This window comes from Lepidochelys olivacea, assembly GCF_965140295.1.
Source record: "Lepidochelys olivacea isolate rLepOli2 genome assembly, chromosome: 8".
In the NCBI taxonomy this organism is placed as follows: domain Eukaryota; kingdom Metazoa; phylum Chordata; order Testudines; family Cheloniidae; genus Lepidochelys; species Lepidochelys olivacea.
The window spans coordinates 85,166,818-85,180,064 of NC_140418.1; the positions used below are offsets into that span (position 1 = coordinate 85,166,818).

The 13,247-nt window shown below is 41.8% G+C and overlaps 1 protein-coding gene across 2 annotated transcripts; it reads right to left on the reverse strand.

Annotated features, from left to right (window-relative positions):
• Nucleotides 1-667: 667 nt before the first annotated feature.
• TYW3 (tRNA-yW synthesizing protein 3 homolog) lies at nt 668-13,213 on the reverse strand. 2 transcript variants are annotated; one of them, XM_084637818.1, is made up of 6 exons: nt 12,888-13,210; nt 9,674-9,754; nt 3,676-3,774; nt 2,746-2,817; nt 2,364-2,497; nt 668-1,253 (listed from the first exon to the last, which is right to left on the reverse strand). In XM_084637818.1, the coding sequence occupies exons 1-6, from the start codon at nt 13,059-13,061 to the stop codon at nt 1,046-1,048; spliced, it is 768 nt and encodes a 255-aa protein (XP_084493944.1). In that variant the 5' UTR covers nt 13,062-13,210; the 3' UTR covers nt 668-1,045. The 2 variants fall into 2 exon arrangements, with proteins under 2 accessions (XP_084493944.1, XP_084493945.1); XM_084637819.1 differs by lacking the exon at nt 3,676-3,774 and having other exon boundaries at nt 12,888-13,213.
• Nucleotides 13,214-13,247: the final 34 nt, after the last annotated feature.

Genomic DNA, 13,247 nt, shown 5'->3' on the forward strand with positions numbered 1-13,247 from the left:
CATGGTAGTTAGAAACCATTGACTAAGTTTCATAACAGAAGAAATAACTCAGAATTCATTGTTTCTTCAATTATCAACTAATTCACTATAGCTTCATGAAAAACAAACCACTACTTTTCCCCCCCGTGGTCAAACGTATGAGCATGTGAATTGTAGTAGCCCAAGAATCTCTATATCTTTATTTAAATATTAAGTATATGTTAATAGCCTACATATAACTCAGAAAGTTCATTACTGTCTATTACAGCAGCCCCCAGGTTGCTTTAACTTGTGCCAAGGCAAATGCAGATCAGGAACTGCAAGACTCCCTGATAGCATCCTGCTTTGCTGCACCCAGCACTAAATCTGCTCCAATGGATTAAATTAATCTCTGGTGCTACTGGATTGATTTTAGTAATATACAAAAGCTTTTTCTCCAAGAAGAAACCTCCGGGAGAGTACTTATATCAATAGGAAGTGAAGAGGGAAGTACAAAAAACAAACACTTTAGTAGAGGTAGTGTTTTCAAATGCATAGACTTAATCTTGTGTTTGGTTTCAGAGTAACAGCCGTGTTAGTCTGTATTCGCAAAAAGAAAAGGAGTACTTGTGGCATTCTCTAAGGTGCCACAAGTACTCCTTTTCTTTTTGCGAATCTTGTGTTTGGTATTTTAAATAAGGAAAATACATACAGTAAATCAATCTTTTATTATAGAGACGTATCAAACACGGTTTGAGGTATACCTATGTACACATTAAAACTGTTAGCTGTTCTGTCCACTGTTAATAAATATTTCATAATTTTTAAGAAGTCCATGTACTTCTGTTCTCCATGCTTCTGTGGTGTTTTCATGCAAATTAAAGGACATTTCATAATTCTGTTACACTGAAATGCTTGGTTAAGTGAACACTGTCTCCAGCGTAAACTTTCAAGACAGCATAACTTCCTTGAGCACAGCAGTGTAAATAGCTCTTATAAAGAGCAGTACAAGAGAAGTATCACTAAAGCTAGCAATCTGTGTTAACTACACCTATATTAGAAAGTAGGTATCCTGTATCAATAGATTTCAGAAAAAAAAACTGAGATTGGTTTCTGGGTCATCTTCTGTTTTTGACTCTTCCTTATTCTCTGAAGAGGTGCACAAGCCAGGCTCTTTATCTTGTTTTCTTTTTCTTCTGTGAGTGTACACAGAATGAATCTTCTGTATCATCCCATGAGGTGAGTTACTCATGCTGAGTTCACTTTTCAAAGCTAACTGTAGGCACTTGTAAAACCTGGAAAGGAGCAAATACGTTTACTTAAGTTCTGCAAACAGAACATTAACACTTTGGCAACATAAAATGTCGTGTATAACGTTTCATAGAATTTTAATAAAATCCAAAGGCAGACCTGATCGGTATTGTGAGGGGGACTCAGGGATACCAGCACGTATGTTCTGGGCATACTCTGTCAGTTCTCTAATCTCTGACCTTCTAGGAATCTAATTGACAGTTATGCCCTATGTATAATGATAGTCCCATTCATACTGCTAAAACTATACAACAGATGATCTCAAACACTTTTACGGTTTTGCATCACATCTTAATAGTGTCTAATAGTCAATCCTATTCATAATCAGATGCACCATCACCACTCCTATTTGCAATTACTTTAACATCCCTGTGGCAACTACAGCAATTAATTCAGAAAAATATTAAGAAAATATCTATACACGTTTAACTGTCCTTGGTGCAATTAAGTATTTTGTCCTGTATCCTTTTGCTCTTTATTTCTTCTGCCCACCCTCTCTGTTCTGTTTCTCACAACTGGAAATGAGTAGAAAAGCCAGTACTATGTAACTAGTCACCAGTAAGTGTTCCAAAGACCACAGTTTGGGAACCGTAGTCTGAACTTTGTACAGCAACGTTAAAGGGTGCATTCTAATCTGAATACTCAGGAAATTATGTGTAATTCCGGTAGATTAAAATGAGATATTCCTGGCTTCATCAAAAGGTGAATCTCCTGTCCTTAAACATGCTAAAATCTAATCAAACACAAACCCCACATGAAGATGCAGCAGTGGAAGTTAATAATGTGAGACTAGAACTCAATGTGCTATTCATGCCATATATCTGGAGCAACAATTGGAAGTCCTGTATGGACTTTTTTAAAAGCTCTGTAACAAATCTACTCTCCACTACCTGATACTGTTGTTTATATATGGTTAAATGATCCTCTAGGGTCATCCATAATTTAAAAAACCCCAAACCCTCTGAGGTCAGATTTTCAATCTGTTTTACTATTATTTTTTTAGGCTGATCTTCCTGGTCTACTGTTTAGCAGAAAAAGTTTACACTTCTCTGGATTTAGATGTAGTGACACAGGATGCATATAATCTAACAAACCTGTCAATCCTCTTCATGTTTTCTTCCATCTTCCGATTAGCTATCTGTACCAGAAAGTCAACATATTCTTCAGTGACCATCAATTGCCCCATGTGACTTAATGGAACTTCTAAGCAATGAGTACTCCGGACAGCCTAGAGGTACACATAGATGTATTCATTTGAATTACATTAGGAGATACTAGCTCTAAAACGTAGGTGCATTCATTACAGGAAAACCACCTGAAAAGATCTGGTTGTATTTCTTTGTGAGCAGAGTGATATGCCATGTCAGGAAAGTGTCATTTAAAAATTATTATTCAAATCTCCCACATACTTAAAAATGTGCTCATGTTAATGAATAATTGCTAAATTCTATAGCAGAGTAGAAAAATAGTGCATACCATCATAATTTTACCTCTTCTGCCAACTGTAATACCAGAGTTCCTGAATCCAGAATCTATAGCCACCGAGTGCTGTGAAACAAAAACATTTTAAATAGCAGTTCATACATATTTTGTCAGATTGAAAGCTTACTGTGGATTATATTGCAAGTTAAGGTCCCAATTTTGCAAAACCGTAAAGGCATAGTCCCAACTGACTGCATTAAGAGCCACAATCACTAGTAAGTGTTTACAGGATCAGATGCTAATACTGTAACAAAATACTTTTAAATTAAATTTCAGTGACAAAGACAGATGGTGGTTTCAGCCCTGACCCATTCCATCAAGACAAAGGGGGAAGTTCATACCTCTTTTGGCACTATATTTTTCCAGTTCAAATAGCTGCTAGTCAAAGAAGACAATCGTGGGATGGATATGTTCTTAGATGTAGATTCTGCAGAACTCAGCAAAGTTTGTAGAAAGAAAAGATTTCCTTCTCTATATGAACCAAGGCAGGGTGAAGATGAGGAACAAAATTATCCTGTACCGGCCTACAAAGCCCCTTTTGAAAGGCAGAGAAGGCACAGCATTATCCACTTAGCTGAGGTCTGGGAGCAAATGGTCCCAGTCTGTAGTGAACTAATTTCTAAAGAACACTGCCATGGGCCAGGGAAAGCAACACAGATAATTCAGGCTCTCTCAAGCCAATCTGCCTCAGCTAGAAGACTGAAGTGCATTTAAGTGACTTTATTTTCTAGAAAGCACAGCAAAATCTGCAGAAAGAATCTTAATCCTTATTTTCTCCATCAACATACTTTTACTACTTCAGTTATTAAACATACATTGCTCCTGAGACTATTTCTGAGTGTTAAGATATTCAGGTGCCAACATTTTTACTTATGCAGCAACAAATGTAAACAAAACAATACAACATTGTTGATCTAATTTTACCAGAAGCTGTGCATCCTGCAACTCTTGACACTGCACATGAAGAATGAATGGTTCAAATTTGAATACAGTGTCACCAGTGGCTTTCTGCAATGCTGTCATCTGGAAAATGCAATGAACATTAATATATTAATACTACAAAGGCGAACTGTTACTATTAACATTTCATAATAAAATAGCTAGTTTATGAAATGTTTTAAAAACACCAGGAATGATTTGGCTTAAACAATCATGTTTGTTACTATTTAATTGCTTTAAATTTCCCATTGCTCATAATGTTCAGGATCTCTGCTGATTTGTAAGTATTAAACTGATTCTCTTGCCATGAATTTCTACTGGACCTAGACTTTTAAAAAAAAATTATTTGCTTCCCTGTTTGATCATTTTGGACATAAAAAACCCCAATGATGTCAGCACAGTACAGAGAGTACTGTTTTACTGCAGTCAGCAGAGGAACCTTGAGAGCACAAAATATTACTACTATTCAGTTATAGTTTGTTTTTGATTTCTTACATGATTGGATATGATCAGGGACATGTTGATATTGAAGTACATTCCTCTTAAAAAGGTAAAATAGGTTGAACTTGTGGCCTGAACTACTTGACCTTATTTTAATCTACGTTTCAAAAATGACTCATTATACTACTTCTATGGTAATGTTAAAATAAGATAAAATAAAAGGATTTATAAACTGAAGTTAAACTCATAAGGCACACCAAGGGCAAAAAATAGGTAACAAACAGTTATATAGCTTTAATACTCAAAAACAGTGTTTCCCAAACTTGGGCTTCTTGTTCAGGGAAAGCCTCTGACGGGCCGGGCCGGTTTGTTTACCTGCCCGTCCGCAGGTTCAGCCGATCACGGCTCCTAGTGGCCACGGTTCGCTGCTGCAGGCCAATGGGGGCTGCGGGAAGTGGTGGCCGGTACGTCCCGCGACCCGCGCCGCTTCCCGCAGCCCCCATTGGCCTGCAGCAGCGAACCGCAGCCAGTGGGAACCACGATCGGCGGAACCTGCGGACGCGGCATAGTACACAGTTATGATTTATTATTGTATGCTATGTTTATGTAAAATAAACGTAAGGAGTGAGATTATTGGTTTTAGTTTATAAAGGCTGCACTGAAACAGTTACATGATTCATTGCAGTTTACACCATAGTTTACTACTATATAATGTTCTAACTTTTTTGTTCTTATCGAGTGTTCTTATATCTAATTGACTTGCCTCCCCCACATCCCATGAGCATCTTTAATGAAAATACTAGTAGCTACCAATTTTCTATACTTATATTTAGGGGAAAAAATTGAGCTGCTGCACCATGCTTAATTTTTTTTTGGCTAGCATCCTAGCCCAGTGATTCCTCTGAATTGAAAATATTTCTTTAATCCTTTTTTAAAATTGAGAACTGTGAAAATTTCAACCATTATCTGAAAACATCCATTCAATGTGCAGCGGCAGCCAAAAAAGTGAACAGAATGCTGGGAATAATTAAGAAAGGGATAGATCATAGGACAAAAAATATCATGTTGCCAATATATAAATCCATGGTATGCCCACATCTTGAATACTGTGTGCAGATGTGGTCACCCCATCTCAAAAAAGATAGAATGGAATTGGAAAAGGTTCAGAAAAGGGCAACAAAAATTATTAGGGGTACAGAATGGCTTCCATATGAGGAGAGATTAATAAGACTGGGACTTTTCAGCTTGGAAAAGAGACGGCTAAGGGGAGATATAATTGAGGTCTATAAAATCATGACTGGGGTAGAGAAAGTAGATAAGGAAGTGCTGTTTACTACTTCTCATAACACAAAAACCAGGGGTCACCAAATGAAATTAATAGGCAGCAGGTTTAAAACAAATAAAAGAAGTATTTCTTCACACAGCGCACGATCAACCTGTGGAACTCCTTGACGGAGGATGTTGTGAAGGCCAAGACCATAACAGGGTTCAAAAAAGAACGAGATAAATTTATGGAGGATAGGTCCATCAATGGCTATTAGTCAGGATGGGCAGGAATGGTGTCCCTAGCCTCTGTTTGCCAGAAGCTGGGAATGAGTGACAGGGGATAGATCACTTGATGATTACCTGTTCTATTCATTCCTTCTGGGGCATCTGGCACTGGCCACTGTTGGAAGACAGGACTCTGGGCTAGACGGATCTTTGGTCTGACCCAGCAGGGCCATTCTTATGTTCTAATTTATTCAAGATACCAGTAATAGTGGTGTAAAATAAAACTGCTGAGAACCCTATCTTCCCCCTTAGAATATTGAACAAGATTTAAATGTTCTTGTGTAGCATGCTCTTTCTGTAACTATCCTTGCTATTAAGGTATAAATCTTACAAATATAGGTGCCTAAAGTTAGGCCCCTAAATAAATGACCTCATTTTTAGATGTGCTAAGCACCCACTACTACTAGTGGAGCCAATGGGAACTGGGGATACTCAAGAATTCTTAAAAACCAGATGCCATTGGCCCCGATCCTGCATTATGTCGCATACAGGTTACCTGCTGTGCCTGCATGAGCCCCACTGGTTTCCACAGGGCTTCAAATGGGCACAGCAGTCTTATTGGGCTTATACATGGATTTTTCAGTGTCTGAAAATTCTGTTCTACCTACCTAAGTTATATAAACAATAGGCTGCTTCAGCACAGTAGACTAGTGTTCAATGTATTAGGAAGCCAAGGTAGACAGACTTGTCTCAGAGACAAGTATTACAACAGAATTTAATATTGACTGTGATCAGACGAAGCGACGTTGGTGTGTGTACTTTTTTAAAGGGTTTCACTGACAAGGCTAAGTAATTTTGCAGACACTCTAAGGACAGTTTTTTCAATGACAGTAAACGGGCAAGAAAGTCATACTGACTGAAATGGTCTGTGTATGCTAGGATGCCCCAAGGCCGCAGTGACTTATATTGCCTGTTGCACTGAAATGCTCACTAAATTAAATAATTGTGACCAAAGGATTTTACCCTATTGCTTGCAGACCACCAATTTCCTGTAAAAGGCTCAGAATTTAATAAGAAAATACTGAAAGTAATTTCCTATTAAACCTACAAAGTCTGAGGCCCAGCCCTGCTCCCAACAGAGTCAATGGCTAAACCCCCAGTGGGAGCTGGATGAGACCCTTAGTCAGTAAACAGTGAAAGCGTAACTGCTGTAACTAACTGATAAAGAATGACTATCACTGATAAGGTATGCAAGTGACAAAGAAAGAAGTTCCCTTATTTCAAATACAGTAATGTTTAATAAAGAATTACATAGAAAAGTTTTGCCATGTGTTGATTTAATGACCATGGACAGTGTGCTCACTGTCTCATAGAACACTACACAATCCTGCTCCAAGAAACTTGCATTCTAAGGGTACGTCTTCACTACCCGCCGATCCGGCAGGTGTGAGCAATCTATTGGGCACTGATTTATCATGTCTCCTCTAGACGCAATAAAACGATCCCTGAATGGACACCCGTACTCCACCTCGGCAGGAGGAGTAAGCGGAATCGACAGGGGAGCCACCATGGTCGACTCGCCGCCATGAGGACGGCCAGGTAAGTCGAACTAAGATACTTTGACTTCAGCTATGCGAATAGTGTAGCTGAAGTTGCGTATCTTAGTTCGAACACTCCCCCTCAAACAGCAGTTTTATAAATGAGGAACATAACTACTAATATTCCTCTGTATATTCTTCAAAGAATAGGGTTGACAAATCAATGCAGGTTTACTTTCAGAATCCAGTAGGAAAAATTGTACACCACTTTGACATTGTTATATAATACTTTGCGCAATTTTAAAATTTTACTATTTAATTACATTTTAATTGTTTTCTTCCTGTTGAATAAGGCCCAGAAATCTTTTGTGAAGGGATGTTTTATAAAGAAAAAACCCCACACCTTTCCTCAAAGGATCTTAAAGATAGCTATAAAAATTAATTACTCCTCAAATTTCCTATTCCCATTTTAAAGTGGTAGATACACATCGAGGCACAATGGGATTAAGTAGCTTGCCTGCTGAAAACTCAGCACAAGTGAGCCGATGAAGTGAGCTGTAGCTCACGAAAGCTCATGCTCAAATAAATTGGTTAGTCTCTAAGGTGCCACAAGTACTCCTTTTCTTTTTGCGAATACAGACTAACACGGCTGTTACTCTGAAACCACAAAATCCAAGAGTCCTGACTTCCAGCCCAATTTTCCACACTTTGTTTGTATTCTATGAAAATATAACAATTTAAGAAGTAGTCAGGTAAAGATTTTTCACACCTTTAATGGACGCATGAACATTTTTACCATATCTACCAACTAGACATCAATACAAAAATTGAGAAGGTACCCACTAGCAAAAGCCAATGGCAACACTCTAGTAGCTCAGACCCTACTCCTAGTATATGGCAAATCAGAGGCTGCTGAGATTTCTATGAAGGTGATATCAAGTAAACTAAGAAAAAATAAGATAGAGGGGCTTTTAAAGTTTAAATGTATGTATATTACTGTTATGCAGTCTTTACAGTTTATTTTTTTTTACAGAATAACTAGTTTCATTTTATGGGGTACAATGTAAAGAGGAGCATTTAGAGAGCAAAAGGCAGTTTTGGAAGCACAAAGTAGTTCATAAATATTCAAACTGTTCAACAGTTTCTTAAAGTGATTTGATTTTAAGTTTCAAAACATTTTTTTAGGATATAATTTTAATTAAAAAAAGCTCCATAAGAGAGCCATTGTCTTTTTGCATTAGTTCAGATTTGTAGTTGTAAGACATGGCTGTTTCAATCTTCAACTGAAAGTTGATAAAATTAAATCATAATGGAGTTTCTGCTGCATACAAAATAACAAATATGCTTTTTCAGGAAGCATGCGTGTCTTTTAATGAAGAGGACAGAGGTCCATTTGTGTTTGCTTCCTTATCTGCTCCCCCCAGATAATCAATCATGCATGACAGAATATCCACAGCTCAGAATATTTAACTTTTGCAAGGATTAGGAAAGGTAACAAGATTATTATATGGATAACATGAATATCCAGTTATAATTAATGATAAATTATAAGGGACATTAAAGTTCATGCTTCAGACAATCTCTAACTATTAGAAACTAGGATAAAACCTAATGCAAAAGGCAGATCATCTTGCATTTGCATACTGTGAGGTTCTTGCACCTTCCTCTGTAGCATCTGATGCTGGCCATTATCTGAGATAGAATACTGAGCAGACATACCTTAGGTATGATTCAGTCTGGCAATTCCTCTGTTTCTATTAGAAGGAAGTTTTGTTTCATTACTACCATTAATTCAATTTAAACTGCTAGTGACAAAGACATTACCATCTGAAGACTGTCTGGTCTATGGAAAGTGAGTTTACAGTGTCAGACTATTTTCTATTGGAGGTGTCTACATCAGTCACTCTACAGCTGACATCTGTGTTGCTTGCCTCAGTGGAGACAGCCAGAATTAAATGAATGGTCATGGATGCAAAAATACATTCTTACCAAAGAAGTGATCCTTCAATACAGAATTGAGGCACACCTGCCAGAAACTTGACTGTATTTATTCTATGGATAAGAAAAGGGCTTCACAAGCACTAAATTAATATTTTAGGAGAAAAAAAATCTGATGTAGAATCGCTGGTCTTGTGCAAGCCATGCAAAATGTCTAACTAAAAACCACTGAAAGTGGTGGATTTTATAACCTGCTGACATTGTACTCTCGTTCACTATTTTAAGAAAGAGACAAATTTTGACCCTAGCCCTGTTTACACTGAGCAAGGTAGCCACATTACTGACTTAAACCATGCTCTTGCTAGAAAGGTGCTAACAGTTTCGCCAGCTAATGTAGACAGAATTTTATCCTAATAACAAAACTGTGCTCTTAAATGAACATATTCATTCTAGTAATATGAAGGAAAAATGTAAATTATTTTCTAGTTGCTATTTGAAATTGTGTTTTTTGGAGGATTGGGATGAGGAGAGGGTAAGTATTTATGCATAAACATTGTACATTATTGACATCTTACCACATCCTCTTTTGCACAGAGTTGATGCGTTACCATGAGCCAAGAACAGTTTTTCTTCTGTACCTCATAGCCATTGAAACCCTAATGAAAAACAAAGTATTAAAATAGCACTGCAGTTATAAAAACAAATGTCCTTTGTGTTCTTGGCTTGGTACACAAGGATGTACAGAAATATTTTCTGATCAATAACCATAACTATATCAACAATCTTAATGTTATTTATTTATGTAACTTTCATGTGGTTTTTTTTTTTAACTATCAAATCTAGGTAGGATTTACAACACCTAGATAACAGTAGCTAAGCAGGTAGTTTAATTTAATCCCAAAAATTAATGGAGAAGTGTTCTGATTTCACCCACATTCAGCTATAGCAACGTGATCTAGTATTTGCAGAAAAAAACGACAAGGACACTAAACACTGGAAACACTGGAATGCGTTACCTAGGGAGGTGGTGGAATCTCCTTCCCTAGAAGTTTTTAAGGTCAGGCTTGACAAAGCCCTGGCTGGGATGATTTAGTCGGGGATTGGTCCTGCTTTGAGCAGGGGGTTGGACTAGATGACCTCCTGAGGTCCCTTCCAACCCCTGATATTCTATGATTCTAAGTTCTTTGGAAGAACTTTTGTGGTATCGCACTTATTAATACGAAAAATCCACTTAGATGTATCTAAACGTGAATCTCATGATTGGAAGCAACAAAATGCAGTCATATATGCTTTCCCTCTACTACCTTACCCTGGGAATGTTCTCTATTAAAATGTATTTACGTTTTGGAGACAACTAATCTGAGGACCTGTTTACAGTTGGGATATTTGTACTGATGTACACCACAACAAAACTGTAGATGTGCTGCACTGGTGTATTATGGGATCTTAAAATTCTACATCTCTAACATTTAAAATAAGAAACTAGCATGTTCTCCTATGTAATCTAATCAGCACTTTGCATATAAAACTTGTGGTTTTGATAAATTTGTGGAGAGTTCAGGATGAAAATTAAGTTCATGAAAAGTCATGTAGTATAATTTGTTAAAGGAGATTGGTTGTAATTATCGTTACTACAAATCAGTGTGTCAAGACTTAACTATCAGTGGCTTGGCAATGGCTAAAGAATATTAGGATCTGGATAGAACTGCCAATTTAAAACTCTGTCCTCTGGGAGGAACACTCTGACTACACTGTATTTTTGGTGTTGCTAAGATCTCAAAATGATGGTTTGTTGCCAGATTAAAAACCTAGACAGATCATGTGATTCAAATGTCAGATGCTGGTGCTGTCTCAATTCTACTTACTTTTGTATACCTTAGTGTTCTGTGCTCTTAGTTTACATCACGTAGACAACAACAATGAAAAAGAGATCATCATATGAAACTGAGCAAGGACTGATGCCAAGTCTTCCTACAGCATAAGGTGGAGGAAGAACTGGACCACATACTTTCAGTAAAATTATCTTCTACTCTAGTGCTGCTATAAACACCATGTTGATTTTGCTATAAACACCAATAACTTTAACTGTAGTATTCCCCAAACTATTCATAAGCTGGATAAGAGACAAAGGTGGGGTGGGACATGATATAACATCTCCACTTATCTGCAGAACAGAAAAGATTACAGCAGCCATGCATGTAACTAGGGGTAACCTGGGCCAGGACAGCCACAAGTCTCATGCCACTTGTGGGTTGTAAGGGCCATGCCTCCTGCCCGGGGGCACTTGACCTTGGGGCAGTGGTGAGCTGGAGCCGGTTCGCACCGGGTTGCTAGAACCAGTTGTTAAATTTAGAAGCCCTTTTAGAACCGGTTGTCCCTCTAAATTTAACAACCGGCCAAAAGTGGTGCCTTAGGCGCCGACTCTGTGGGTCCTCGGGGACTGGAGCACCCATGGGGAAAATTTGACGGGTGCAGAGCACCCACCGGCAGCTTCCCGCCACAGCTCACCTCCGCTCTGCCTCCTCCCCCGAACGTGCCGCCCCGCTCTGCTTCTCCGCACCTCCCCCACCGGCTTCCCGCGAATTAACTGTTTGCGCGGGAAGCCTGGGAGGACTGAGAAGCAAGCGGCGGCTTCGCGCTCAAGCCCAGGAAGGTAGAGTTGAGCTGGGGTAGGGGGGCACGAGGAGGGCCGCCCGCACCGCAGAAGGTAATCTGGGGGGGGGGGGCGTGGCGCAGGGGAACTGCTCCCTGCCCCAGCTCACCTTCGCCTCCCTGGGCCTGAGTGCGAAGCTGCCGTCTGCTTCTCAGCCCTCAGGCTTTCTGCGCGAACAGCTGATTTGCAGGAAGCCAGGGGAGGGGGGCGGAGAAGCAGAGCAGCATGGTCCATTCAGGGGAAGAGGCGGAGGGGAGGTGAGCTGCTGGTAGGTGCTCTGCAGCCACCAAATTTTCCCTGTGGGTGCTCCAGGCCTGGAGCACCCATGGAGTCGGTGCCTAAGGCGCCACGTTTGATGCGATCAGTGTGGGCAGCGGCTGCTCCCCTGCCCCTAGGAGCCAGAGGGACCTGCTGGATGCTTCCTGGGAGCTGCTCCAGGTAAGCAATGCCAGGACTCCCCACCTTGCCCCCTGGCAGATGCCTCTGGCTCTTAGGGGCGGGGTGGGCACCCGCTACAGTGGCCGACGAGACCCTCTTGCCCAGTTCTGGGGGCAGTCGGGGACGGGGTGGATGGGGCAGGGATCAGGTTTGGGGGCGTCAAGGAACGCAGGCAGTTGGATGGGGCAGGAGTCCCCGGCGAGCGGGGGTGGGCCACGACACCCTCGTGGGGTGAGGAGAGAACTGGTTGTTAAGATTTTGGCAGCTCATCATTGCCTTGCGATATGTGTGTGGGGGTTATTATGGGGTGGACTCCTGGCCCTGTAACCTCACGGGAGCCCCAGCTGGAGAACAGTAGGCGCCAGGAGGGAATCCCACTGCTGCCCTGGTGCCCGCGGGGGGTGGGTGGGTGGAGGGGGATCCGCGAGGAGGTGCGGCGCGGAACCTGCTTAGCAGCACTGACAGCCCCGGCGCTTCAAAGGGGGGCTGCGGGGTCGGTGTCTTGGCTCCAGAGCGGGGTCGCGGAGGCGCGCTCGGCGCTGTCTCCCCACCATGACACCCCCCTTTCCTCGGACCGCTGCCGGGGAGCCACTCGCCCCACGCGGGCTTGAGCGGGAGGCGGCCCCACGGGCGTGCCGGGGTCTGTGGTGCGGCCCCGGGCCCGAGGGAGAGGTTCGGGGGCGGGCAGCTGGACTCACTGGGGCGGGGGCCTGCGCGAGCAGGAGGCGGCCGGCGCAGGAGCTGGTGGTGCAGAATCGCTCCTGCCCGTTGAGGAGCTGCACTAGCTCCGCGACGGCCTCGTCCACGCTGCCCTTCCTGCTCTCATCCGCCCGGGCCAGGCGCTGCTCCTTCCAGCGCCGGAAGGCGGCCATCGGCCCGCGGGGATGGAGAGCCGGGCCGGGGCCGGGGACGGGGATGGCGGGCGAGCGAGCCAGCCACAGGCCGCACAACCGCCCTATTGGCTGACGGCAGCCGGGTTAGGCCAAATCTACCGGCGCGCTTCCACAGCGCGCGGGGCGCTTCCGGGCCGGGGGAGGGGCTCAATGTGCCGCGTCCGA